A 26,354-nucleotide genomic window follows, 5' to 3' on the forward strand; every position below is an offset into this window, starting at 1 on the left:
ATTAATTTTATTTTGATATTTGCTGACCTGCATTCACGTGGTGAGTGACATGGTAATTCTGTTAAATTTTAATAATAATACGATATAGTTAGAGCAATTTTAGAAATTAAACTTTAATTAAAAAATATAGAGTGTAATTGTAATAAAATTACGGTAATTAATTTTTAAATAAATTATATTTTAATAGTAAAAATTTGAAGATATAAAAATTTTATACAGGTTTAAGAAATTAAATAAAATTATTTAATATTAATAAATTCTTAACAACACCGTATGGCTTTGATAATTTCGTTTTAATTTAAATTAATGTTATAAAATTTATTATCCTTATAGAGTTTGATATTTTCCGATTCGTAATTTTTTAATATATATAAATATATTTTTTCCCTAATTTTAAATAACAAATTTAATCACAAAAAAATTTAATCTTAAAATTGTTAAAGAATAATAATAAATTAAATTAATAAAATTAAGAACTTCAATTTTATTTCGTACGTTAATTACTTTTTTTGTTTGATCTAATTAAATTTTAAAAACAATAATAAAAAATTTTTAAATATAATAATATGATAAAAAGTGATTAAAAAAATTAATAAATTTAATAATTGCCTACAAATGATATAATTAAATTCTAAATTGATTGTAAAAATAAATAATTTATTCTTTATATGAGTTAGAAATAATTTTTTTTTTAAATTAACTTTTAAAATGAATTAAATATAATTCAAATTTAACATAATACCCAATATTAAATGTTTCATAAATATATTACATAAAAACTTTTAGCGTGAGGGAGGTGTATTGAGGCATTGGCAATCTACCCCTTAAAGCCACATCGATTTGTATTTTTCAGGTGGTAAAAGACATTCACTAAAGAGATGCAGGATTGGTCTGTCTTTCTTTTTCAATCAAAGGCGCGTTTTTAGCATTGTCAACACTACTTTTGATGTTTCTTATTTTTACTATTTTTTATAATTAAAACAAGTTGACTTTATTTTTTAATTAATATATTTAAAAGGAACATTTTTTTCTTAAATAATAGTTTTAATAAAAAATTATAATTTTATTACTACTAAATATAGAATGTTCACATTTAAAACAATACATGAAAAATTTACAAATATGACAAGGGATATGCTAAAAATATGAAATTATACAAAATAGAAAAAATAATAGGAATCTCATAATTATTACTTTCCAAAAATAATAAAATCTATAGCAAGTATAATTTAATAAGCACTTTAGAGCATATATAATATTAAAAACTAAAACAAAGAAAATAATTTATAAAACAAATTCAAACGATTTAATAATGGTGTTAAAAAAAATCACAATGTGACAGATATATAATTTTATAAAACTAAATATTATGTTTAAAATAAATATTTTATCTCTCAAATTAAAAAAAAAATGATATAACTTAATTCAATCACCAAAATTTAAACTTTGTTGCCAAAGTGATATTTACCATAAATAAACTAGAATTACCTTATGAACTCCCAAATTGTAGTACCAATGTAAGTCCATATGTTTCAGGCTATTCAATCCATCTATTCGATTTTAAATTAAATTAAATTAAAAAAATAAAAAATTAAATTTTAAAAATATTAGAAATTAAATCAAATCGATTATTAAAATATAATCGAATTGAATCAAATCGATAAAAATTGATTCAGTTCGATTATATCAAAATTGAAATTTATAAATTTAATACAACTGAATTGGATAAGAGAGGGGAAGACGAGAGAGAGAGAAAAGATTGAGCTTGTACTGTTGGTTGAATTGAGTAAAAATTAGTATAATAGTATACAGTAAAATCGTTTAGTTTAGTTAATCTATTATTTAATATATTTAAATTGAATCGAATAAAAAATAAATAATTTAAAAAATATTAATTAAATTAAATTAAACGTTTCAATTAATAAAACCACTGAATCGAAATTGATCGATTTAATTTGATTTCTCAATTTAAATTAAGATACGCTCTCCTCTGCTAACAACTCGCTAATAGTGAATATAAATAAATTAATATAATTATTAATTTTATTTAATTATATATTTTAGGAGATTTCAAATTCAACATATTAATTCTTCATTTATTTAAAAAAATTAATTAAAATTTGTTATTAATAAAATTTTAAAAACAAAATCATAAATAATTTGTTTATTACCAGAAGGTGGGTTGTGTCTGTTTGTTTTGCTGATACGACTGGTTGCACTCTTCTAATTATTCAAATGTATTGCTAGAAATGGATGTTTAGGAAGCTGTGACTGATGTTTTAAGTCCTCATTATGATATTTCATAAATTAGCATTTTGCTACATGATTCTCTTGTTCTTTTTCAACATGAAAGGAAGTTCTGCTTAGAATGAAGGAAAAAATATGAAAAAAAAAATATAACGTGATTTTATTAATTTTTTATTTTAAAATGTATAATTTATTTTGAGGATTGCGGTTGAATTTTATATTATAATATAAAATTTTCATTAATATGATATTTAGAAATTGTAGTTATTTACAAATACTATAAAATATTATTTAAACATAAAATTAACACACTTGTGTGTGTGTGTTTTTTTTATTTTTTTAAAAAAAAGGTCTAAAATTTTTTGAAACCTCTTATAATATAGATTTTATATTTTTAGTAAGAAATTAGAGATGTGATGACTCAAATGAATTTTACAGATGAATAATACTTTTAATGTCTTATAATTTTTTTTATTTTTTTATACATATTAAAAAATATAATTTTTTATTAATTTTTTAATTATACTATTTTAAATATATTAAATTTTATTAAATATTAAAAGATATTTTAAAGAAATTTTTTAAAAATAAAATAGTATTATAATAATTAATTTATATATTATTATAATTAAAAATAATAAAAAAATATAAACAAAAATTATGAGATTGAAAAAATGGATCTTCTACGACTCTATGCGTATATGTTCGCATTGTCATGAATGTGCTTTTTCCATTGGAAAAAAAAAAAATTTAAAGTAATAAAATCACAATCAGCTCAGGACGCTGAGACGAGACTCGAGAGTGTGGCCCTTTTCTCTTCCAGACAAAACTCGAGAATTAAAATTTGGAATGCCACGTTTCACTTGGGAGCCCTAAGAAAAGGCAAAAACAAAATTATACAAGGGAAAAGTTATTTTTTAATTTTGATAAAATTAATTTTTTTATTTCTTATTTTAAAATTTTAATTAATTTTATATTTTAACTACATAAATTATTCTAATTTTCTCTCTTTTTAATATATTTACTATCAGAAAAATTAATTCGAACTACTTACAAAAATAAATTAATATACTATTTAAAAATAATATTTATTTCCTCAAATAAAGAAATATAATAATAAATAAAATCTATCGTTTCTCTGTATATTACAGCATAAGGAATAAAACCAGAGATATCCTCTTTCAGAATAATTGGATATTCCAATATTAACCCCTCGAATATTCTTCCTCTACCGTTATATCACCCCTGCACTCTCCTTCTCCTTCTCTATTCTCTCACCTTTTTTTTTCCTTTACTTTCCTTCATACTTTCTCACCCACCAAACACTCGCAAACCCCTCTTTTTCCACTGTACTTTACAAACAAACACCATGAAGTTTGGCAAGAGCCTCAGCAACCAGATCGAGGAGACCTTACCTGAATGGCGAGACAAGTTTCTCTCCTACAAGGAGCTCAAGAAGAGATTGAAGCTTATAGAGCCTAACAAAGGCGGAGATAGGCCTACCAAACGCCCCAGATTGGGCGACGGAGATTCAAGTATTGATGGCGCTGCAGGAGGAGACAATAAAGATGCCATGACAAAAGAGGAGATCGATTTCATTAAACTCTTGGAGGATGAGCTCGAGAAATTCAACACCTTCTTTGTGGAGATGGAGGAGGAGTATATCATCAGATTGAAGGTATTTTTACCATCTCCGATCGCAGAAACATTTTTGTATGATCTCCTTTCTGTTTGGTATCCGAGAAAATTCTTATATTGCAATATATATGGCTTGCGAAACTTCAAGAACGTAATTGAATAAAAAATCACCGCTTAATTATGTGTTATTTAGTGTTAACTCATTATTCATGAAGCTGAATTGTAAATCTTAATGTGAAACGCCGTCGTTTAAGATAGATCTAGAACAAACTAGGCGAAGTAAAAGGATGCAGTAACGGAGACAGTTAAAGCCGTTAGTCGTTTGGGCGGGCTTGGCGTTCCTTTCTGTGAAAGACATGTATTTGTCTGCCACCTGTCCCAGTTACAGCTGGCGCGCACTATAATTATGCCCTTTCTTTTTGAGGGATAATTATGCCGTTGAGGGAATTATGCCTTGGTTCATTCTGCCAAAGCACCAAGTGGAAATTACAGAATTGTCTCTGTATTGGAAGGAGATAGCCTGTAAGTTCCATATTTGGGGCGTTGAAGCATTCAATAATTTGCCTATAATGTATACGCACAATTCGACCAGACATTTCTGGTTTTGGAAGTTGTTTTGATATTTCTTTAACTCTTTATCTGGATCGCAAGAAAATAAAGAGAAAATAATTGGAAAAATAAAGTGAAATGAAAAAAATTTAATTTGTTCATATTACTTGTGTAAATTTTGATGATACAAGAGAAATATACTTTTTTTTCTCTGAAAAGAAAACGGAACTATTATAATCCTTAATAGTTTTTCCCTTATGCTTTTAGGGCATCTAATATTTTTAAGAGGAATGATTCTTTGTTCTTATATTTGTCTCTGTTTTATTTTAGATTAAAAATATTTTTGGTCAACCGGGATGACTCAAGAATTCCTTTCCATTCTCCTCCTCTGGAGAAATCTTATCTTTTTTTTTTCTCTCTCCATTAATTATTATTATTATTATTATTTTGTGGTGAAGATTGAAGGAATTTCATTCCTTTGTCTTTTACTTTAGATGAAATGTTCCTTTCGTCTTGCTGGGTTGAAAAAGCAAGTGTACGTAGTTCTGCTAAGTTAACATGTGAGGCATGGCCTGACTTTTAACTCCAACTATGGGACTTCAAGCCGAAAGTTGCAACTTGCTTCTTCACGTCTGTGTCCTTGGCTGATTTGAGGTCCGGATGTCAAATAATTCGGTAGTTATGGTGGATTGGAGTTGTGAAGATTGAATTTGGATTTAACTTGATAACTATGTTTTTATTTTGAAAATTTTATTATTTAGTTCATATATATTATGAACACTCATTAATTAATTTTTTCATTTTAAAAAATATATTAAAACATTCTTAACTTTTTAAAAATCTATTAACTAGTCAATTTGTTAGTTTTAACCATTACATATTTTACTATTATTATTTAGTCTCTATAATTTAAAAAAATTTATTAACTGATCTCTTAATTTTATAAAAACTGTACTAATGAGTTTACGATGATATTTTAGACATTTTTATAATACTTAACTAAACTATTGGTAGATTTTTTATTATAATATTAGGAATGCTTTAATATATTTTTTAAATTTAATAGATCAATTAATGAGTTTTTTTTCATAATACAGAAACTAAATAATAATTTTTCATTTTGTTTTTGAGTGAATGAGTCCATCAAGTTAGTTTCCCATCTAAGGATATTCAGGACTTATGAAACAAGAAAATAGAAAACAAGAAATTTGTTAAAGCAATTCAAAGAAAACAACTAGCACCATTTCTCAGATGTTAGATCTGAAACTTAAACTGAATTCTTGCAATTATGATGCAGGAGCTGCAAGATAGAGTAGCAAAGGCAAAAGATTCAAACGAAGAGATTATAAAAATAAGGAAGGAGATCGTCGACTTCCATGGAGAGATGGTTTTGCTGGAGAATTATAGTGCTCTTAACTACACAGGTAAAATGCTTTAATTGTTCTCAAATTTGTTCTTACTTCAATACCTTATAGCGCAGAGAAGTTCTTATTTGCTCAAACTAACTTGCTATGGTTTTAACAGGATTAGTAAAAATACTAAAGAAGTATGACAAAAGAACTGGCGCTCTCATTCGGCTGCCCTTCATCCAGAAGGTCTTGCAACAGCCGTTCTTCACCACAGACCTTCTTTACAAGCTCGTGAAAGAGTGCGAGACAATGCTTGATCGCCTTTTCCCAAAATACGAACCACCATCTTCGGTTGAAGCAGTTGATGGGGATGAAGGATGCGATCCTTCAACTTCTACAACCACCAAGAATGATGATCTGCTCAGAGTACCCAAGGAACTTGCAGAGATTGAACATATGAAGAGCTTGTACATGAAGAGCACCATTTCGGCGTTGAGAGTTTTGAAGGAAATTCGGAGCGGAAGCTCTACTGTTAGTGTATTTTCATTGCCACCGCTGCAGTTGGGTGCTTTGGATGATACTTGGAAGAAGGTTCCCATTCTGGAACAGGAGGCCAAGTAATTGGATATTGAGAAAAGGAAATAGGAGACCATCATATCACGTTGTTTGTTTTGTTATTTTATTTTCTTACCTTACTGCATATTTTATGCATGTTTTAGATGCTAACACAGATGTAAAATGTTTAATTCGAGCTGGAATGAATATTATATAAAGCAAAATTTGGTAAAAGATTTATTACATTTGCATCATTAAGTTTAAAAATCCTTAATAATGTGAAATTGAAAATAAGACCAAATAAGCTTTTCAATAAATTTCTGGTCAAAGAACGCACCACGGCCAGGTCGTGGATTTTATGCTCATTCACTAAGCTAGGTCATATTTCTTTTTTTTTTTTTATACATCGTAGGAAGAATTTCCCAAAAAATTTAGGCCATTTTATCTCTTCTCTATTTAAGTGTGAAAAATCAAGAGTCTCCTAAATGGAGAGTTTAGAAAATGACCGTTTACATTTATAGAAATAACAAAATTTGTAAAATAATCGATCACATGATTTACTTACGTATAATAATAGAATAAACGTATACACCAAGAGTTTTAAAAGTAATCCCTTCAACCGGTTCACTCTGCTCCCATATATAAAATAAATTATAGATAAGATATATTTCTAATCAAATATAATAGTCCACAATCCGGCCACAATAGCACCACCGGCCCACCACTAATTACCAATCATACTTCTAATTTAGACACCATAGCCAAGCCATGATTTCATTGTTTCCACCATGGCTAGGCTATGACTTTCTCTAGAAAATTTTGTCTTTCATATACTTCAATTTTAACTTTTCCTCAATCCATTCTTGTCGTTATAACATCAAATATGTAAGTACCTAAACATTCTACTTTAGCTTCCATTATTCAAACCATTTTCATGCTATTTTTATTTGGGGATAACATCATATTATTGCATTCTGATCACTCAATAAAATATTAATTTAATACAAATAAAATATTACAGAATTAAAAAGAACATAATATATTTATTTTTCTTTCAAAAGTAGAAATTTCATTAGTTTAAAGGCTCACAAAAAAATTGGCTACCAAGGTCAAAACAATAAAGTTCACAATTTAAAGCCTAAATCCAGCTTTGCTAGGAAGAAGCATAAGAACTACTTTTATCATTTGCACAAGATAAAGCTGGTAGTGAAGGCTTCCATATTGCTAATTAACCGATAAAAACCACCGATGAAGCACAAGCAAAAATAAATTAAAGAGAAAGGGACCTCAAACCATCAAAAGCCCAATAGCCTAATAGGAAAAGGACAATTCCTAAAAAAGTCTGAGAGATGATTGCGGATACTGAGTAGCACTCTTTAGTGATGATAAGCCTTTTGGATCTATCGTCTATAAAGCGAATTGCGGTAAGAGATCTCAGAGATGCTCAATACCATAAAGGATTCAACACCCTCAGAACAAAGACATGAGGATGAAGGATAAAAGTGGATCAAGAAGGCAAGATCTCCAACCGGATTACGGGATGGCAGAAGATATGTGCTCTACTCAGATACTGGTGAGCCTTCTCTCCCTTACAAAGTGATGATTTTTCATCTTCAAACATGCAAAAGAAAAGAAGAAACAACAACACAAGGCAACCAAGAAGAACTATTAGCATGTTGACCCGCTGCTTCCAAAATAAAAGTAAAAAAGAAAATTAAAACTATATAAATTCATATCTATGGGATAGAGAGAATCCACATAGGGCTAAAGAGGCGAGGCTTCCCTCTGTCCCAAGAGCAAATAAAGGTTGACAGGCGGTAGATAAAGAGAAAAAAATCCTAAATGGTAATACTCATAAAGGAATAGAGAAAAGAGAGATTCTCTCTCTAAAATAGAAAAAGATATTCTCTGTTGTACATACAATGATTTTATTGTACCCATTGATTATAGTAGATTTTATTATAATTTATGATTAATATATAACCATAATTAATATAATAATTTTTCATACTAAGCTAATTACGGTCTAATTCAGAATTCAAATCCGCCGTGATCAGGTAAAATCAACGATCCAAATAAAGGATAAGTGTTCGGTGGCAGCACAACCCTAATACTGGTAAAGGTAAGGTGGGCTGGACTCAGTATGCACAACCTATTTCGGTTAAAGACGAGGCGGAGACTAAGTCCAGGTCAAGATAAGGGTGGAGTCTTCATGTCCAGGTCTAGACGTAATCGCTGGGCTCGTTATCTGCTGATCCTCGTGGACCCTCTCGTTGCTGAGTTTTGTGTACTGAATTGGGTCAATGCATTTCTCTTGCATCTTAGACATCTGCATTGAAGTTAAAAGCTGGGCCCATGGCGGATATCTAAATAAATAAGAATGAATAGGTAAACACTAATGATTTTACATCAAAATAAATGGTTTTTTTTTTTAAAAAGAAGATAATAATTACCTTTTGTATTTAAAGATATTTATTTGATCCATGATATTTCTTTTGTACAATGAGTTTTTAGTGGTTATTTAAATGCTTTATCATCTAATTTTGTTTATTGTTTGGCTCTAGAAAACAAAGTTCCATTAGTACCGCAAATTCTAGAAATCAAAGAATACACACACTTCACATAGAAACAACTCCTTCTACTTTATTTTGGTGTGACTTCTTAAAATGTAAACTTAAAGATGGGAGGCTTCTCATATCATGTATCGAAAGATAAAAAAAAAAAAGAATAAAAATTATGCAACGGAAGAAAGTATTATATATTCAAGTAGCAATAAGAAAAAGAGATTTATATCTCAATAAGTTTTATATCTTGATCTTGAATGTCTTGAAATACTTAAAAGTGTATAAATACCATTAGTTATAATTGTTTGATCAAGTTGCGGTTTCATTTTTGGAATATGGGACTTCAAATCAATTCCCTTTAAATCATGCGATCGGCTCTTTTGAAGTTATTAGCGACAGATTTTTGAAGGATTAGCAATGAAAATGTATTTCAATTTTAAAGCATCTTGTTTTTCTAAACTCTTAATTTTTGTTGTTCTTTAGATTTTAATAGTGTGTGGTTTTGTCTTACTAAAAAATGTATCTAGACTCGATTCATGTGAATTTAAGATACAATAATATGATTGGTATTCGGTTCTATATGAAAGTTCAATGACACTCTCTTATTTAATTAGTATTAGATATATTATATATCGGGTCTAGGCACTTGTTTGAGTTTTTTTTTTTTTTTTTTTGGCTTTTCCTATTTGTTTATGTTAAGTGCATGAGAAGATACTTAACAAAAAGAAATTGAAGTTCTATAAATGGGATGGTGACCTTTCCCAACTGCTGCAGAATGTCAGAGACAAGTTGAATAAAGTTGCTGAGGTAAATTTCCTTGCTACTTTTATGAAATTCTCTTGATAATTTGTTTCAAATTTCAAATTTTACTACATTTTACTTCATATATACATTTGTTTATGTTGAAAAAATAGGATAGAATAATAAAATTTGAGTCGTGTTATATACCGTTCTTAAATATTTATTTTGCAATCTCCCAAAATTAAACAGATTATTTTAGAATTTAATTTTCAGAATCAAAATAATAAGAATTTATTTCTAATTTATAATCCAGTAGAAAGTACAGAGAAAGAAAGGGATAAGTAGAAAATATGAGAGATTTTTTTTGTGGAGATGCAAGCTATTTACAGTGGAAAAAATAACCGTCTTATAAAAATTTTGAGATAATATAATAAAATTATAACGGTCAGATTTAATATTAGATTTAAATATCAAACCTGCGACAATAAAAAAATATCACAAATAAGATTTTCAACTACTATAAAATCTTTTTAAATTTAAATTCATTTTACAACAATTTCCTACATATTTTAAAAGATTTTTTATTGTTGAGTTTAAAAGTTTAGTGTATATGTTTAGAATCTGGTGTCTTTTGGACTATGAACCAGATCTAAATTAATAAGACTGAACCTACAGAGTAATTGATGAAACTTTTATTTTTATAAACCAAAAACTCTTTTTTATATGCTAATATCTCATCAATTTTATAACACTGCACAGATCTTATTATTAACGTTGTTTTATGCTAATAGGCCATGCGTATGTCTGGTAGTTCATAAGTACTTTAGAAATTATACCACAATCTCATAGAAGCGGCCCCACTCCCATTTATATAGATGATATTATCATGTATACTGCAATTTATACACTATTAATAAGAGATATGAATATTATTAAGAGCTTTCAGCTAATCTTATCATTAATGCAGTCTAACACTTCTCACACCATAAGAAGAAATAACGTTAAATAGTCCTAGCAAAACTAATAAATGACTTTTTATTACCCATATGAATCTTTTTCATGAGATCTCCAATCGCAGAGGTTGGGTTCCTAGCACTATTAATTTCAAATTGGCTAAGTTTCATTTCCCTCAATATTTCATTTATTAACTTTTTTTCTTAAAAGATTTAGTTAGAGAATTGATCAAATTAACTTCTAACTCCACAAAATTAAGCAGCTGCTCAACCATATCATGTTTTACACAAATATGTATATTTTTACTATTAAAAATTTTATTCTTTACAATAGTTATTATCGTTTGGTAATCACAATATACAAATGATATTGATTTTATTTTCAACATAGTATTTATTAAGAAACTTTTTAGTCACTCAAGTCTCATTGTCATCTAATTTCAGAGCAGTAAACTCTAACTCCATAGTGGTTTTGATAATAATAATTGATTTTCAACTAATTGCACTACCAATTAAATACATAATCACTGTAGATTTTATCTCATTTGAATTTAAATTTTAATTAACATCACTATATTTTTTAATACAGTAGGACCTCCACTACATAAAATACCATAGCTCGTACCTCTCAAATTATTCAGTTTTAAGTTTGACTAAAATAGCCCAATAATCATAATTAGATAGGTAAATCTGCTCAATTTACATAGTATAAGATATATCAAATCTGAAAAATTCATTAAATGCAATAATTTTTTAATAATATGTGCATGGCTAAATTAAACAATAATATCATCTCTATTCTTCTTTGAGAATTAATATTATATGGAGTATTTACTAGTTTGACATTAAAATATCTAAATTTTTTATAAGAAAATTAATATTAATACTCTTGCAATATAATTATACTATCATATCAATTTTAATACCCCAAATCACATTTACTATCTTTATATATTTTATATCAAAATTATGAATAAATAAATATTTAATTTCACATTCTATATTATAACTTGTATTAAATATAAGCATAAAAAATTATATGTTCATTATGTATAAACTTTATAAATATGCATACCAGTCAAAACTTGGTGAAATATTTTTATATGCTTATTTCAAACCATATAAAAATTTAAAAATTTTATTTCTATATTAGAAACACGACCACCCTTATACCACATAAATATTTTCTTAAATCTTCAAAAAATAAAAATCTATTTAGTACATAAAGTTTTACATAATGAAACTAGAGCAATTAAATTTTAATTTTTTTTTAAGGATCAGTAAGTATATTTTAGCAAAATACTCCATACTTTAAATATTTTAGATCAATCTTATAAAAAATATTTTTCATGATTCATAAGTCTTATTAATTTATTATTTTATTTTTTTCTATTGCATTACTCTTAATACTATTATAAGTAAAATAAATTCAAACATGCATACACTTCATAATAATTTATTATTGTAAATTTTTTGAAAATAAAATATCACTAAAACTCAAAAAAAATTTTTGGTACAACTACCCATCACTTTATAATTTATTATATATATATAAATATAAATTCATTTATTTCACAAATTAATTTATATTCATCCAATATCAAATATGATATATCTTTTTCTCCTCTTGCTCCATGATAGATCTGGCTTTCTTCTTGACCCATCATATGGGTCCATCAAATGAGTCTCTCAATATTCTATTTGATGAAATGACCTGCAAAATAAGAAAAAACGGTCAGGGGTCTACCGAGGATGCCCCGGTGGAGACCCTCCGACGTTCAAGTCAGATTTTATGAATTAGAGTAGTATTTAGACAAGAGTTGCAGAGAGAAAATGAAAAAATGGAGTCCAGGAAGGACCCGGAAAGAGAAGAAGAGAGCCCCCCAGTCTATAGTGCTATCTGTCCATGTCACTCAGACCCGTATGTACGGACGTGTTAGACCCCTTCTCCACGCCAGGCGGCCATTTAATTCTCCCTGTCACGCATGCGAACAGGGTTGGTGAGTGACTGGGCCTGCTTCCCTATTGGGCATGTGCTCGTATTTGATCCGAATTGCCCTGGTTTGTTGGTCCCGGGCTTGTGAAATCGGGCCGTCTTGCGAGCGTATGGTCTGACGGGCTCTGGACTTGTGGCCTTCTTTTGGATCCTACCTTATTCCTGGGCTAGGAAAGATCTGGAGGTTATCAATTGCTCCTTTACCTCCTCAGCAATTATTCCATGACTGGTGAGGGGGTAAATACTTAGGTTCCATTAATGACCGTGTAGCTCGAGAACGGCTCTTATCAAAACGTCTTTTACTTGCCTTATTTCTTTATCTCTTTACTTTGGTGTTTAAATGTAGGGCGATCTGGAGATGTGTTCTTGATGATGAATGATATTTCACCTCGGCCTGTGCATCATCACTATTTTCTGCTCAGGCTGTCTTCTGGCTTTGTCAATTTTACTTACTTGATGGATCAGGCTGGCTCTGCTGGGACTTGGCTAGTCGAACTGACCCGGGCTAAAAGCTCGGAGTCTAGTTAAGCTTCTGACTTGCGAGTTTTTCTTACTCCCATGAGGGCATTTCTGTTTTTGACTCACGATCTTGTCAGTGTTGCGAGCTCGGATATATATTACCTAGAGAAATGTCTTATTTGTATGAGTGCCCCACTTTAGACGATTTTAAATCTTGCTCTTGTTACGAGCTCGGACACCTTGTCCCTTTTGAGATAACCTTCCTGACGTCAGTGCGGTTTGAGCTGTGTGTTCCACCAGGATAGAGAGCTCGGTCTTTTGTCGTTTTCCTCTTCCCGGGTTATCCTTGCTAAATGTTTGTTTATTGTGAGTTAATCCGAGCTGTGAGCACGATCCTTCGCCTTCGTTTATCCTTTTATGTGTTCCTGCATTTGTGGGCCTTTTCATAGGGGGAGCTCGGTTCTCTATTATTTATTCTATACTTAGCTTTATTCTACTTGAGTGTTTTCATGTCGCGAGTTCGTCCAAACTGGGAGCTCAGCTCTTTGCTTTTTGCTTAGGCTTTTATGCTTATAGCCTGTGACGCTACCTGTATCGCGAGCTCGGGAGTTCAGAATTTCACTTTATTCACCCTGGTGTCCCGAGCTCTTTTGTGAAGTCGGACTTAATTTCTTGCTTTTTTTCGAGCCTTATACGGACTGTCTAACTATTTGTTTGTTCGGTTTTGACTTTTCTTTTATAGGCTTATAGCCTTGCCGGTACGGACATAAGGCCCCTCCAAGCTTCTGGGGAGACCGACCCTGGATTGAAGAGGTTGGACTATCTGTTTTGGACTTGACCACACTGCGGTTCCATTCTTTTGTATCCTAATGAGTCAGGGCTTCCTACTGCCCCTGAGTGTTTTATGGGCTATCTGCCCTCGAGTTTTTAACGGGCTCTTGGCTGCCTGGACCTCTCTCTAGGCTAGTTGAGCAGGTTTGGTGCCAGCAGTTAATTCTCTAGGTTGATGTCTCTTATGATTGCCCCTGATTCTTTGTTTAGTTCTGTACTTTGGTATGCATTTTGCTTAGGATTCATCCCACCTTAATTCGGTCTGCCTATTGGATTTACCAGTACTGAGCTCATTTTCTTGAGATCGGCATGGTGCTTTGGCGCTTTAGCGCCGCGAGCCTTGCATTGGCCGTTAGTAAGTCGTATTGCTACATGATACAGGCGTTGGGGCGCCTTAGTTTAATTTCGTTATATGCTGGCTATTTTGCGAGATCTAGGTCTTATTAGCCTGAATCCGAGCTCCTTTCAGATTTGTTATTTCTATTTCAGTACCCTCCTGAGGTCAGCATGGCGCTTTGGAGCTTTTGGCTGTTGTGTGAGATCAAAATCTCTTTACCTTAAGATTCAAGCTCCTTGTGGAGTTCAGAATTAAGTTTTTCGCTTATGGTCCCGTGCCCCAATCTTTTATGTGAGGTCGAAGCTATGTTCTTATGAGTTGTTTTTGCATGTCGTCATTGTATACCGCTGTTTGCTGTGAGCATGTGACACTCGAAAATCTTTGGGGATCCCTGCTTTTGTCGCTCCGGGAGATCTTTGAGATCTTCGTCGGCCGTTTTTGCTCCGGGAGATATTTGAGATCTTCGCCGGCCGTTTTTGCTCCAGGAGATCTTGGGGATCCCGGTCTTCTACCTCCCTAAGGTCTCTATGTCTCAGTTCGGTTTGTTCTTGTATCCGGGAGATCTTGGGGATCCTGGTCTTCTACCTCCCTGAGGCCTCTATGTCTCAGTTCGGTTTGTTCTTGTATCTGGGAGATCTTGGGGATCCCGGTCTTCTACCTCCCTGAGGTCTCTATGTCTCAGTGAGGTCTTCTGATGCCAGGAGATCTTGGGGATCCTGGTCTTCTACCTCCCTGAGGTCTCTATGTCTCAGTGAGGTCTTCGAGCGAGATTCGGGATTTTTCTGCAAAATAAGAGCTGGCACAGAGCGTATATAACGAGGATGCTCGTTGTTAGTTCAATAATATTCATCAATAAATAATATGTCGCACATGTCACTTAGTTTTATTATTCATTTTTTTAACTTTCAATTTATAAAATATTATGTTTGAACATGTAAAATATCGTGAAAAGTTTAAGTATTATTTACACTTTATAGTTCTGAAATCAATAATAACTGCAAAACCATAAATAAAATAAAAGTAGAGTAAAAGATTCTTGATTTTGAAGTTTGTCTGGTCGTGATGATGATTAGTAATTAATTATTTGCAGTAGGAGTGGACCGTATGCACGCTAATTTTAGCAAATTATTTATAATGGCATTGTTGCGGTATTTGTGGAGAATTTGGATACTTACCTCCGTCAAGAGCCACGTCGACCACCTTTGCATGGATCATGTTGACGCGCGGCTCCCGGTGAGCACTCAAGCAATTGCTAAACTCAAAGGAGTGGTTCTGACAGATTCCACAAAGATTCCAAATTTGGGTTTTGTAGGCATTCGCATAAAAGGATGCACAAACAGCTGCAGTCTTTTCCACAGCGAATGCACCCACGAGCTGAAAAAGTCATGATTCGAGATCACCCATCTCAACCTCAGTTTTCACAAAATCTACAAGTTCAGCAAGGTGGCCAACTACAAGGTCAGAATCCTGCATCTGCTGTTCAGACTAATCCAACAGCACCACAAGCTTGGCAAATGAATAATCTGCAACAGCAGAATCTTTCCCATACTTTTCAGTTTGAACCACTCGTGCATCCTACTACGAATCCTCAATTACAGATGTCTCATCATCCCATCCAAAGTAATGAACGACAAGGGAATGTGCAAAATAACCAAGCATATGACCATATGTGGCAATATTATTACTACCAGCAGCAGCAGCCCTATCAACAACAACATCTACTTTATCTACAGCAATAGCAGCAACTGCAACTACAGCAGTCCCAGCACCAACAGTCACTGCAGCAACAGAAGCATCATCTTCAACAACAAACTGCCTCATCACAGCAGCCTCCATATGAACAAGAACAAGGACAGCCCGTGCGGCAAACTAACACATTACAGATTCAGGAACCTGACACCGATGCTTGAGGGGTACTGTTGTCCAACCAAGTCGGATAGTTATGAGTCATGCCCTAGCTGCTCTACAACATCATCCTATCTGACCTTGTGGGAACCAAACCGTAGTTTGGCTAGAGGTCATTTTCTTCCTTGAGAAGCACCCTAGCTGCCGCCACCCACGTGCATGCACAGCCGACCCGCTGTCGTCGCCAGCTCGGATTGCCGATGACAGAGCAACCTTTGCGCTTCGCCGGCTTTCCTTTCCACCGCCTGCGCGTACGAAGTCGAAGGCATCACAAGAGACTCCGCGATCTCCCACAGTTGTCTTCCCCGTCCTCGAGACAATCGAGCTTTTCCTGCTGTTACAACGCACGGCTTCAGGCTTCGCTGGTGACACCCATGACTGGACGCGACATTGGATTGTCACCTTCCCGCGCCGGCTGTCCCGACGATGTTCATCAGGCATAAGGTCACTGTCATCGTTAACCCAAAGCAGCAGATTCCCAATTTTTCACTCTTTCCAACAATAGATTTTCCAAACAATGATGAAGAAGAAGGAAAGAGAAAAGTTGTTGCTGATTGGCAGTGGGCCCTGATCATCCTGTGTGGGTCAGGAATTCTTGACTTCTTGCTGAAAGCATCTCCACTCACATTTTCCCCCTGTAACCAGGCAATTTTACTCTGTTCTTTTCCTCAAACAGGGCTCCGATCTCGAGCACGATCTCGAGCACGGATCTAACTTCGCGCATGGGTTCGACTTCAACGTGTAATCTCTTAACGATGTTGTTGATTTTAGTGAAAATCCACCAGTTATTCCTTCTCAAGCCGACATGCCTTCACTTACAATATTGTGATTATTGGATTTGCCGAGCTCTTTTCAGTTCTGCTACTCCGACCAGCGAAACCATTGACGGTCTTACTAGTGGTGCTTGATCAGTAGTTCTCTCGACAGTCAGACGGACTAATGCCGACCATGCCGACCTGGGTATCTCAATTCACCTTGTCTTCGAGTTGGATGACATACCGCATCCGAGCTTATCCACCTCGACTTTCCTGGATATTTGATCATTTCCTATTGTCTCCAGGTTGCTCCGATACTTGAGGGGCGCTGCTCTGCAACCGAGTTGGATGGCTATGAATCGTGTCTCATCCGACCTCATGCCCTTATGTGGATCTGAAATGTTAGTCCGACCTCACCTATTTTTCATTTATTAATTTTCTCTCTAACTTGCTAACCTGGGATTTTACAGCCGATCTACCCCTCTACCCTTGGCAATATATACACGGCCGTCTCACAATTTCAACAAATGTATATATTACTCACTTTTTTTTTTTTACAGAAAAGATTAAAATTTATACCCATAAACGAGTATTTCGATCCGAAATTTTGCTTCACCAGGTTTCAAAGAAAAATCAGCCGTGATAAAATCTAATAAATATTAAAACAAACTATCTGAAATACTATCAAAATATTTTTTAATACATTGAATCTTTCTCTTCAGCTGGGTTATTCGCACAAACTTTCATACCTTATGTGGATCTCAATGGGTGGATCTGGAAACTTTAGAGATAATAAAATCTCTTTCATTTCCCACAGACGACACCATTTGATACATCTTTTTTCTTCTCCTGCTCCATGATAGATCTGGCTTTCTTCTTGACCCATCATATGGGTCCATCAAATGGGTCTCTCAATGTTCTATTTGATGAAAGGACTTGCAAAATAAGAAAAAACGGTCAGGGGTCTACCGGGGATGCCCCGGTGGAGACCCTCCGACGTGCAAGTCAGATTTTATGAATTAGAGTAGTATTTAGACAAGAGTTGCAGAGAGAAAATGAAAAAATGGAGTCCAGGAAGGACCCAGAAAGAGAAGAAGAGAGCCCCCCAGTCTATAGTGCTACCTGTCCATGTCACTCAGGCCCGTACGTACGGACGTGTCAGACCCCTTCTCCACGCCAGGCGGCCATTTAATTCTCCATGTCACGCATGCGAACAGGGTTGGTGAGTGACTGGGCTTGCTTCCCCATTGGGCCTGTGCTCGTATTTGATCCGAATTGCCCTGGATTGTTGGTCCCGGGCTTGTAAAATCGGGCCGTCTTGCTAGCGTATGGTCTGACGGACTCTGGACTTGTGGCCTTCTTTTGGATCCTACCTTATTCCTGGGCTAGGAAAGATCTGGAGGTTATCAAAATATATCTTTTAAATATTAAGACAAGAAATTTGTTATAATTTAAAAATAAAAGAAAATATGGTTTATCATTTTTAATTTTTTAAATACATATATAATTCTATGATCCGTTGTCATCTATTTTCAATTTTTTTAATTTCCTTTGGTTGAAACTCATTTTCAAATTAAATTCATAAATTTAATATTTAATGGATGTTTATTATTTTTTAAATTAAAAAAAAAATATTTAAAGAATATTAATAATAAAATATTAATAATAATAAACTCAACGGACTCCCAAACATAATTTGGTGGTGAGTGCATTTAAATAAATAGTGTCAAGTTCTACTCTTTCAAATTCTATTTCAAAGAAAAAAAAAAAAAAAAACTCAATTGATTTTAGTGTGTACCTACCACATTTTAATAGCAACAATTTTCAATAATGGACATCTCAAAGTAGGTCTTTAATTATTTTCTCCTACCTTCATGATATAAAATTTTTTTCTCACAAAATTATCTCCCACCATTAAAAGATAAAGTTAAATCTTTAAGATTACTGAAAAATTATGATAGAATAATAAAATTTGAGTCGTGTTAGACATTGTTCTTAAATATTTATTTTGTAATTTTCACGATTAAACATGTTCTTTTAAAATTCAATTTTTAGGAACATAATAGCAAAAATTTATTTCTAATTTATAACTCAGTAGTAAGCATAGAGAAGAAAAGGAGGGAATGAATCAAATAGAAAATATGAGTGATTTTCTTTATAAAAATACAGACTATTTATAGTGGAGAAATTAATTGTTCTAAAATTTTATAAAAATCTTGAGATAATATAATAAAATTATAACAGTCAGACTTAATATTAGATTTAAATATTAAATTTATAACAGTAAAAAAACCGAGCACAAAATCTTTTAAAATCTAAAATTATCTTATAGAAAACAGTCTCACAAATATAAATTTTCAGTGATCATAAAATCTTTTAAAATCTAAAATCATCTATGTGATTGCTGAGAGCTGGACCAGAGAAGAGAACCACTGTCTGGAAGAAACTGAAAAGTAATTCAAATATTCAGGGGAGATCCTCAATCTGATATTTATCATGACCTGCAAAGCTCATAGTTCCTTGATCTCCTCGTAATGTTTGATAATGATGCGTAAGCCTAAGCATTCATGTTTACATTGAAAACAGGCAGTATTCTTAAATGAAATGAAACTGCCTTTTCTTATACATAAGAACATCCAACACAACATGAATATAAACTTTCTCCATAATTTTCACACTGGCCGCAGTGACGAATCCAAGGGAAGTAGGCAGAGGAGTTGCTTCTCTGAAATTTTAATTTTTAAATGGAGCAAGTTAAATATAAGTTTATTTTTAATATACATTTGTTATATTGGCTTTTAACTGTAAATATAAATAAAATCAAATGAAAAGAAAAGTGATTAATAATCTGGGGAACAAACCCATTTGAAGTTATCATTAGCTAAATAATTCCATGAATTTTCAATTAAGGTAGTTTCACCTTCACCATAATAAAAAGCACAAAAATTTCAAGCTAACAAGCATTTCTTCATATAACACAGGCAAAATGGAATATTGTCTGGATGTGTGGTTTTGAGGATTGGCAACTGGGTGAAGATTTAGTGCTATAGACTCTTAACCATCAAAAGTGCTCATGAATCCACCAACAAAGCCAGCTCCATTACAACTTCCACACAGAATGTCCCTTTTACCTCTGCAAATAAATATATTTAAAACATTAAAATAGTAGTACAATGAAAGCAAATTTGTGTTAATTTCCATCGAAAAAAGCCAGGGAAGAAAGAGACTCAGATCTGAATGATTCAGTACTAAGAAATAACAATAAAAACAAGTCATAAAGGAAGGAATTCAGAGCTCTAAAACATACTAATTTTGTGTTTTTCTCTCTATCCAGGGGCAGGAATGTCTAGGGGAGCCTGCAATACAGTCTGAGCTGGAAAGTACATTTCCAGTTCAGCACCGGAGGGTCCCAGTTTAGACCGGTTTTAATTAAATCCAATGGTTGGAATTTTTCACAATCTTCTTTTTAAGGAAAACCTGGTTTTGACCCTGAACCAGACAGGACCAGCAGGTTCAAGTCAGGCTGGTTTCTGTTAAGCAGCCAAACTGCACTGTCAAATTCCCACTAAACTGTGTTTATGAAAGTACTCTCAAGTTGTTTTTTCTCAATGAAAGCTAGCATTTCAGTTTCTATAGTACTTCATCTCTGCTAAGTACTCGAAAAGTGATGCAGAATTTATAGAATGAGAATTAAGAGGAAGCAGGGGAAAGAAAAGAAAAAAGAATCGAACCATCATGTCTGATTTCAGCTGAATTACTTATCAGGGATTATTTTAGATGCAGTTCCAACAATAAATAACTAACAGTGAAGGGTGCAAGAAAAAAAAACTGCAGCTAGTACCTGCAGAGCCAGCATAATCCACCAGCCTTAAACTGTCCATTGAAGTGGTCAACAGAATTGACACCTGTTCCTTTGCACTGGGAACACGCTATAGCACCTAATATTTTGACAGGGAGATAGAAACTTCTGTGAGCTCAAATCCTCTCTTAATGGTTTTAACAAGAAAGAATAAAATTCTGAATCAAGCAGTTTAATATGATGCCTAGCAGAAAACTGATCTGGGATATTGCAAACAAATGACAGGATCCATGTCTACATTATCTTATACAAATCACAGAGGTAATCAGGGAAGATCTATTTGTATCAAAAATCAAAGAACTTTGTTTGACACATGCAAAGAGCAGTAGGAAATAAGAACAGTACTCGTATATAGAAAATACGAAGCAAAAACTAATACAGAAACCAAAGAACTTTGCTTGATGTGTGAGGACAGTAGGAAATAAGAATAGAATGCAAGACAGAACTAGACAATGAGAATTCAAAGTTGCCTTTGTAAGAGGTATGTGAATAATAAATGCAAGGTATCTGTTTCTAAATTTCAAACATGAATAGAGGATACAAGTGAGAAAAATTAAAGTAGATACAGTAAATGACTTTGAGCTCACCATTTCCATCACAATCAGCACAGACTAAGCTATTTGATTTAGTGCTTTTATCACTATTTGCAGCCTGTCAAACCGAGAGAAAAGTGATTCCTTGGAAAATAAACCAGAATAGAGAAAAAGGGAATATCAAGCATTCATGCATTTTTTAATTGAGCCATGCCTCTTACTCATTTGAAAATTGGTTACAGAAATCTTTTACCCATTTGCTTATTGCTTTAATCTAAATGTATTCCACGAGATGGTAACACTTCATTGCTTTCTTCCCAAATTTTCCCAAATTTCAATAAACTAAGATCTCTTTGTGACTATGAAATAGCAATCTACATGGTTTTTCATACAAGATAATGCATGGCGAGTTAGAAAGAGTAGCAGCTCCATTAGTAAACTACTGTGGCAGTCTCAAACCAAGCAACAAGCATATAAAGCATGAGATTAAAAAAATTTTTATGGCAACCACTCACCTTAACTTCCCAAGATTGAAATTTACAAGATTTGGAGGTATGGAACATCTTGTTCACTCTAAGAATCTTCCCAGCAACAGTATCCCCAATAACTATTCCTAATAATCAGCACAGATAGAACACAGTAAAAAACCAAAAGAAAGAACAAAGAAAACTCAAAAGAGAGAAAGAAAGGGAGAGAGAGAGAGAGAGAGAGAGAGGTACCTGGTTTGTGGGGAGAGAGAGAAGAGCAAACAGGGGCAAAACATAAAGTATTCACCATTTTCAATAGAAATGCAAATCTGGGTTCTTTATTCAAGTGATATTTGAGCAGAAGAGAATGGCTTAATTGCAGAATCACAGAGAGAGAAGACTGGTTCTGCGTGGGTGTTTAATTCTTGGTGGTAACGAACGCAGATAAATTTAGTAGCAGATAAGGCTCCCTCCGCCAGTATTGCTAGAAACAAGACAGACGATCTTTCCTATTTTACTTAAATACCCTTTTTCTTCATTAACGTCGCCTTCGCTACGCAAGGGCATTAATGTCTATAAATTATTTAACAAAAGCTGCTTTTTTTTTTTTCTTTTTGAAAGAGGAAAAAGACGGCGAGTGCTAAGCTGTTTTAGCCCTGCCGTTTTACTTTTGGTTGGGAATTTATTTAATAAGAAAAATTATTATTTATTTCATGTATAATAGAAAAATTCATTAATTTATTTTTTATTTTAAAAATATTATAAAATTTTAAAAAAATTAATTAATTAATTAATTTTAGCAATTAAATATTATTAAAAAATATAAAATAAATGTTTTACAGGCCTGAACCTAAGCATGAACTGGAATTTTCACTTCTTAAGAACTGAAATCAGACTCTCGATTTCGGCAGTTCAAACTAGATTTTTATTAAGAAAATGTTGGCGGCTTTAGAGGGTACTATTTGGAACAAACCGTTGGCAAATCAGAACTTCAAAAATCATTTTTGCTAGTCAAATGCTCTCTCTCTCTCTCTCTCTCTGATGCAAATAAAGAAGTGATACATAATCAAAGTTTCTCGAGGAAGGAAATTAGCAGAATCAATTGAGGCCATGTTTTGATTGCCTCAGACGTTTATAGTTCTTTACCTTTCCATATTTACTTCATTTCTGCTTAATTTCATTTCCGGTGTGCATATAGTCCCATGCAATTTTGGATGAATCAGATTCTTCTGGGGCAACAGGCTTTTCCTTCCATGTTCGATTTCTTTTGAAGGATGAACTCATACAAATAATCTGGCACCAGATGCACTTGCTGGTCTCCTTGGATTGCTTGCTTCTTTTCTTTCAGGTAATTGTAAGTGGATGATATCACAATTTTCAATTTTAACATGCATTAATTTTGTGTACATTGGAAATTTCGATGCATCAAAGCACCACATAGAACTGAGAACTCTGAAAATGCAAGCCCGACTAACCTGAACAGATTACCGGCTATCAAGTTGACCAACTTTTGTTTTCTAGGAGTGCTTGACAAAAGCAGCATATTGGAGAATAGCTTTCTATAGCTTGATTTTTCCATACCCAGTTCAAACAACAGCAAAGCTAAGATCAATCGCCATCAACTGAGATTACATGAGTTCTTGGAGCAGTGGTATCATCGGTTCATTATACCTTAAATATCTTTCCTTAAAACAAGAACGAAAAAAATCATGCACTGAAGCAAAGCAGCCAAGTTCCTTCAATCATTGTGTGGAAACAAAGTCTTGCAGTTAGATTTCGTTATTCATCACCTTCATTAATCTTTAGAGCAGTGAGCATCTGTACCATGCTGAGTGCACTGATGATAACCCACGGTTTGAAGGAAATCACGGATTTCTTTGGCGCTGCTGTTGCTGGCTTGCAACAATCGCTCATCTTCTTCGTAGATTAGGTATGGTGCTTCACCCTTCTTTCTTGATAGTAACTTTGAGGCACCTTTTAATACATGATACTCCCATCCTTGAACATCAATTTTGAGTAGAAGCACAGGCTCTGACTCTGGAATCAGTTCATCAAGGGGAATGGTCCTTACTTGAACTGCTATTTCTTCATTGGACTTGAAAGCCAGCTTTGCACCAGTGGCTGAAACTGCACTATTGTCAAGCCGGCCAACCAGCTAGAGGCACAAAGACAGATTACAATGATCAGTACAAAAGATATAAGGAAGTCAAGGAACAGAATAGCATGGTGCAAATTAAGAGACTATACGAAAACTTTTTCACGGAGAAGAACTCCAAGAACTTACTCCAACAAACGAGAGAAATTATCAATAATACAAGAAGGCTTTGCCTCAAAGAATCATACATCATATTATCTATGCCAGTTTCAGTCACTGTGAACTTTATCAAGTGTACTGACCAAGACAAGCTTACAGGCCCTTTGCTTGGCTTTGAGGTTTTGAGAAACTATTAACTCAGAGTCAGAAACATAAACACTGATCCATATAATAGATAAATACCAGCACCTAATCACTTCTAATAAAGCAGCACCTCATGAACAAATGACCACCAAATTAAAGATGAGGATCTTGATAATGACTTCCCCAGGTGAGAAGCTGAAGATAAATCCAATAACTATGAACTCAAAAAGAACCAGAATTCAAGTATGCAAAAGAATAGAACAAAGCTTACTAATAAATAAAATTAAATGCAGAGAAGCACCCAAATACCACCTCAAGCGTATAATTTTAGCAATTCAAACGTACATTGGTAACTAACCAACAGAATTTACTGAATATGACATTCTTATACACTGCAAGTCTTTCAACAATCTGACTAATCCAATACCCCTAAGTTGAACTAAAAGCATTACCTTATGAAAAGTGATATTCCCAATCTGATCAGAAACAGCAGCTTCAAAAACAGTAACTAAGTTTCCAACTCGATTAAACCAAATCCCATCACAAATCCTCTGCAAATTTTCAAAAACTGGCTCGAAAGCTAACACTTTAAATCCCATGACCGCCGCTGCAAAACTAGCCATTCCAACGTTAGCACCCACATCCACCACCAATCCATCTCGCCCTTTTTTCCCTTCCAACAGTTGCTGAATTGTAACGGAAATGTCCGGCTTCCTAAAGGGCTTTCCTTTTAACAACCTCACAATGTTCTTGTGGGGTTTATCGGGCAAGGACCCGAAATCTGAGAGAGAGTATAAAAATGGGTACTTGAGATTTTCTACTATGTTGGCAACTACTGGGTGGGCTTGCGGGGATTTTAGGCAATCGAAGGGAGGGATTGGGTAAACAGTGGTTTGTGTTTGATATATGGTTTCTGAGACAGAGAGAGAGGGATTGGGATTTGATGGTGAGCGAGAGGAGAAGAAGAAGAAGAAGAAGAAGCAGAGAAGAGAGAGGGCAAGGAGAAGAAGGAGAAGGGGCTTGGGCGAGAGAAGATTTGGGTGTTTGTTCTCTTTCTTCCAGGCATTCGCCATAAGAAATGTGGTGCAATTTGAGAGAAAGATGGGGAATTTTTTCCGGGAAAGTGAAGTGGGATCTGAAGAGTGAAGATGGAGATTTCCGTTCAAATGAGAAAAGACTCGGCCTGTGGCAACGCATACGAAGTGGTAAATTTTCAGGTGGAGATTTAAGAGCTTGGATTCAGTGTGGACATATCTTGCTTAAATTTGCTTTGGAGTTGCCTAACGGGATTGTTAGGGGGTATTATTGTCATTTTAAACTTTTGCCTTCAATCCTGTTTTGAGAAGTTGTAGAATGACAGCTTTTGTGTTTGGTTTGATGGAAATTCTTAAATAGATGTTATCTATTAAGTTCCTTTCAAGATATAAATAAATAAGTTTTATTTATTTTTTTTATGAAAAGATTTATTCTATTTATATTTTAAAAATATTTTGATCTATTATAATTTAATTTGATCGAATTTAATGGATTTAAATTTTATTAAGGAAAAAATTATACTGTAAAATGATCATATTATATAAAATTATCTATATAATATAATAAAAAATATATAATTATATAAATATAATTTAATAATGGATTAATGAACGCTAAAATTATGATAAGAAATTAAGCAAAAAAATTTTTTTCATAAAAAAGTGACCACTTATGTATAATCGGCTATTGTAGAATTGAGTAGGCAATCCTACATATCCAACACTTCATTATATAATTTTTCACATAAGAGTTTGAGTTTTGGATGAGTTCTGATTTAAAGTTCAATATTTCAATCTATTTATATATTGTATAATTTTCTAACAGAAAATTAAGGATGTGGTTTTGAATTTCCATGGCTCAGTGTTTATGTTTTAGGCTTAATTAACTTACACTCTTATAATGTCATTTGTAAACACAAAATTTCTTAAATTTTTATTTAATTAATAAAAAATCGTTGAACTTATGTCTTGTTTGATTCAAATTTGTTAATATTTGAAAGTTATTTTTCAAGAAATAATTTAATTAGGTTAAAGTAAGTTATTTTTCCCTTATTGAGGAAAAAAAAAAACGCATGACTAAGTTATCCCTAACTAAACAAGATCTAATAACTACTTTCACCTGTTAACTAAACAAGATCTAATAACTGCTTCCACCTGTTAAAGATAATGCGATAAAATCAGTC

At 33.0% G+C, this 26,354-nt stretch overlaps 3 protein-coding genes across 3 annotated transcripts; 1 reads left to right on the forward strand and 2 right to left on the reverse strand.

Moving 5' to 3' along the window:
• The first annotated feature begins 3,502 nt into the window (after positions 1-3,502).
• On the forward strand, positions 3,503-6,572 carry LOC110607124 (SPX domain-containing protein 1). Its single transcript, XM_021746194.2, has 3 exons — positions 3,503-3,925; positions 5,732-5,858; positions 5,959-6,572. Exons 1-3 carry the CDS (start codon positions 3,617-3,619, stop codon positions 6,402-6,404), a joined length of 882 nt encoding a protein of 293 aa, XP_021601886.1. The 5' UTR covers positions 3,503-3,616; the 3' UTR covers positions 6,405-6,572.
• A 13,132-nt stretch (positions 6,573-19,704) lies between these two features.
• Positions 19,705-22,207, reverse strand: LOC110605992 (protein BUNDLE SHEATH DEFECTIVE 2, chloroplastic). The gene is made up of 5 exons (XM_021744696.2): positions 21,991-22,207; positions 21,787-21,884; positions 21,326-21,389; positions 20,721-20,817; positions 19,705-20,012 (listed from the first exon to the last, which is right to left on the reverse strand). The coding sequence occupies exons 1-5, from the start codon at positions 22,046-22,048 to the stop codon at positions 19,934-19,936; spliced, it is 396 nt and encodes a 131-aa protein (XP_021600388.1). The 5' UTR covers positions 22,049-22,207; the 3' UTR covers positions 19,705-19,933.
• An 883-nt stretch (positions 22,208-23,090) lies between these two features.
• On the reverse strand, positions 23,091-25,372 carry LOC110606027. Its single transcript, XM_021744743.2, has 2 exons — positions 24,589-25,372; positions 23,091-23,893 (listed from the first exon to the last, which is right to left on the reverse strand). Exons 1-2 carry the CDS (start codon positions 25,207-25,209, stop codon positions 23,534-23,536), a joined length of 981 nt encoding a protein of 326 aa, XP_021600435.1. The 5' UTR covers positions 25,210-25,372; the 3' UTR covers positions 23,091-23,533.
• Between the last annotated feature and the right edge of the window lie 982 nt (positions 25,373-26,354).

This window comes from Manihot esculenta, chromosome 6 (genome assembly GCF_001659605.2).
Source record: "Manihot esculenta cultivar AM560-2 chromosome 6, M.esculenta_v8, whole genome shotgun sequence".
Lineage (NCBI taxonomy): Eukaryota > Viridiplantae > Streptophyta > Magnoliopsida > Malpighiales > Euphorbiaceae > Manihot > Manihot esculenta.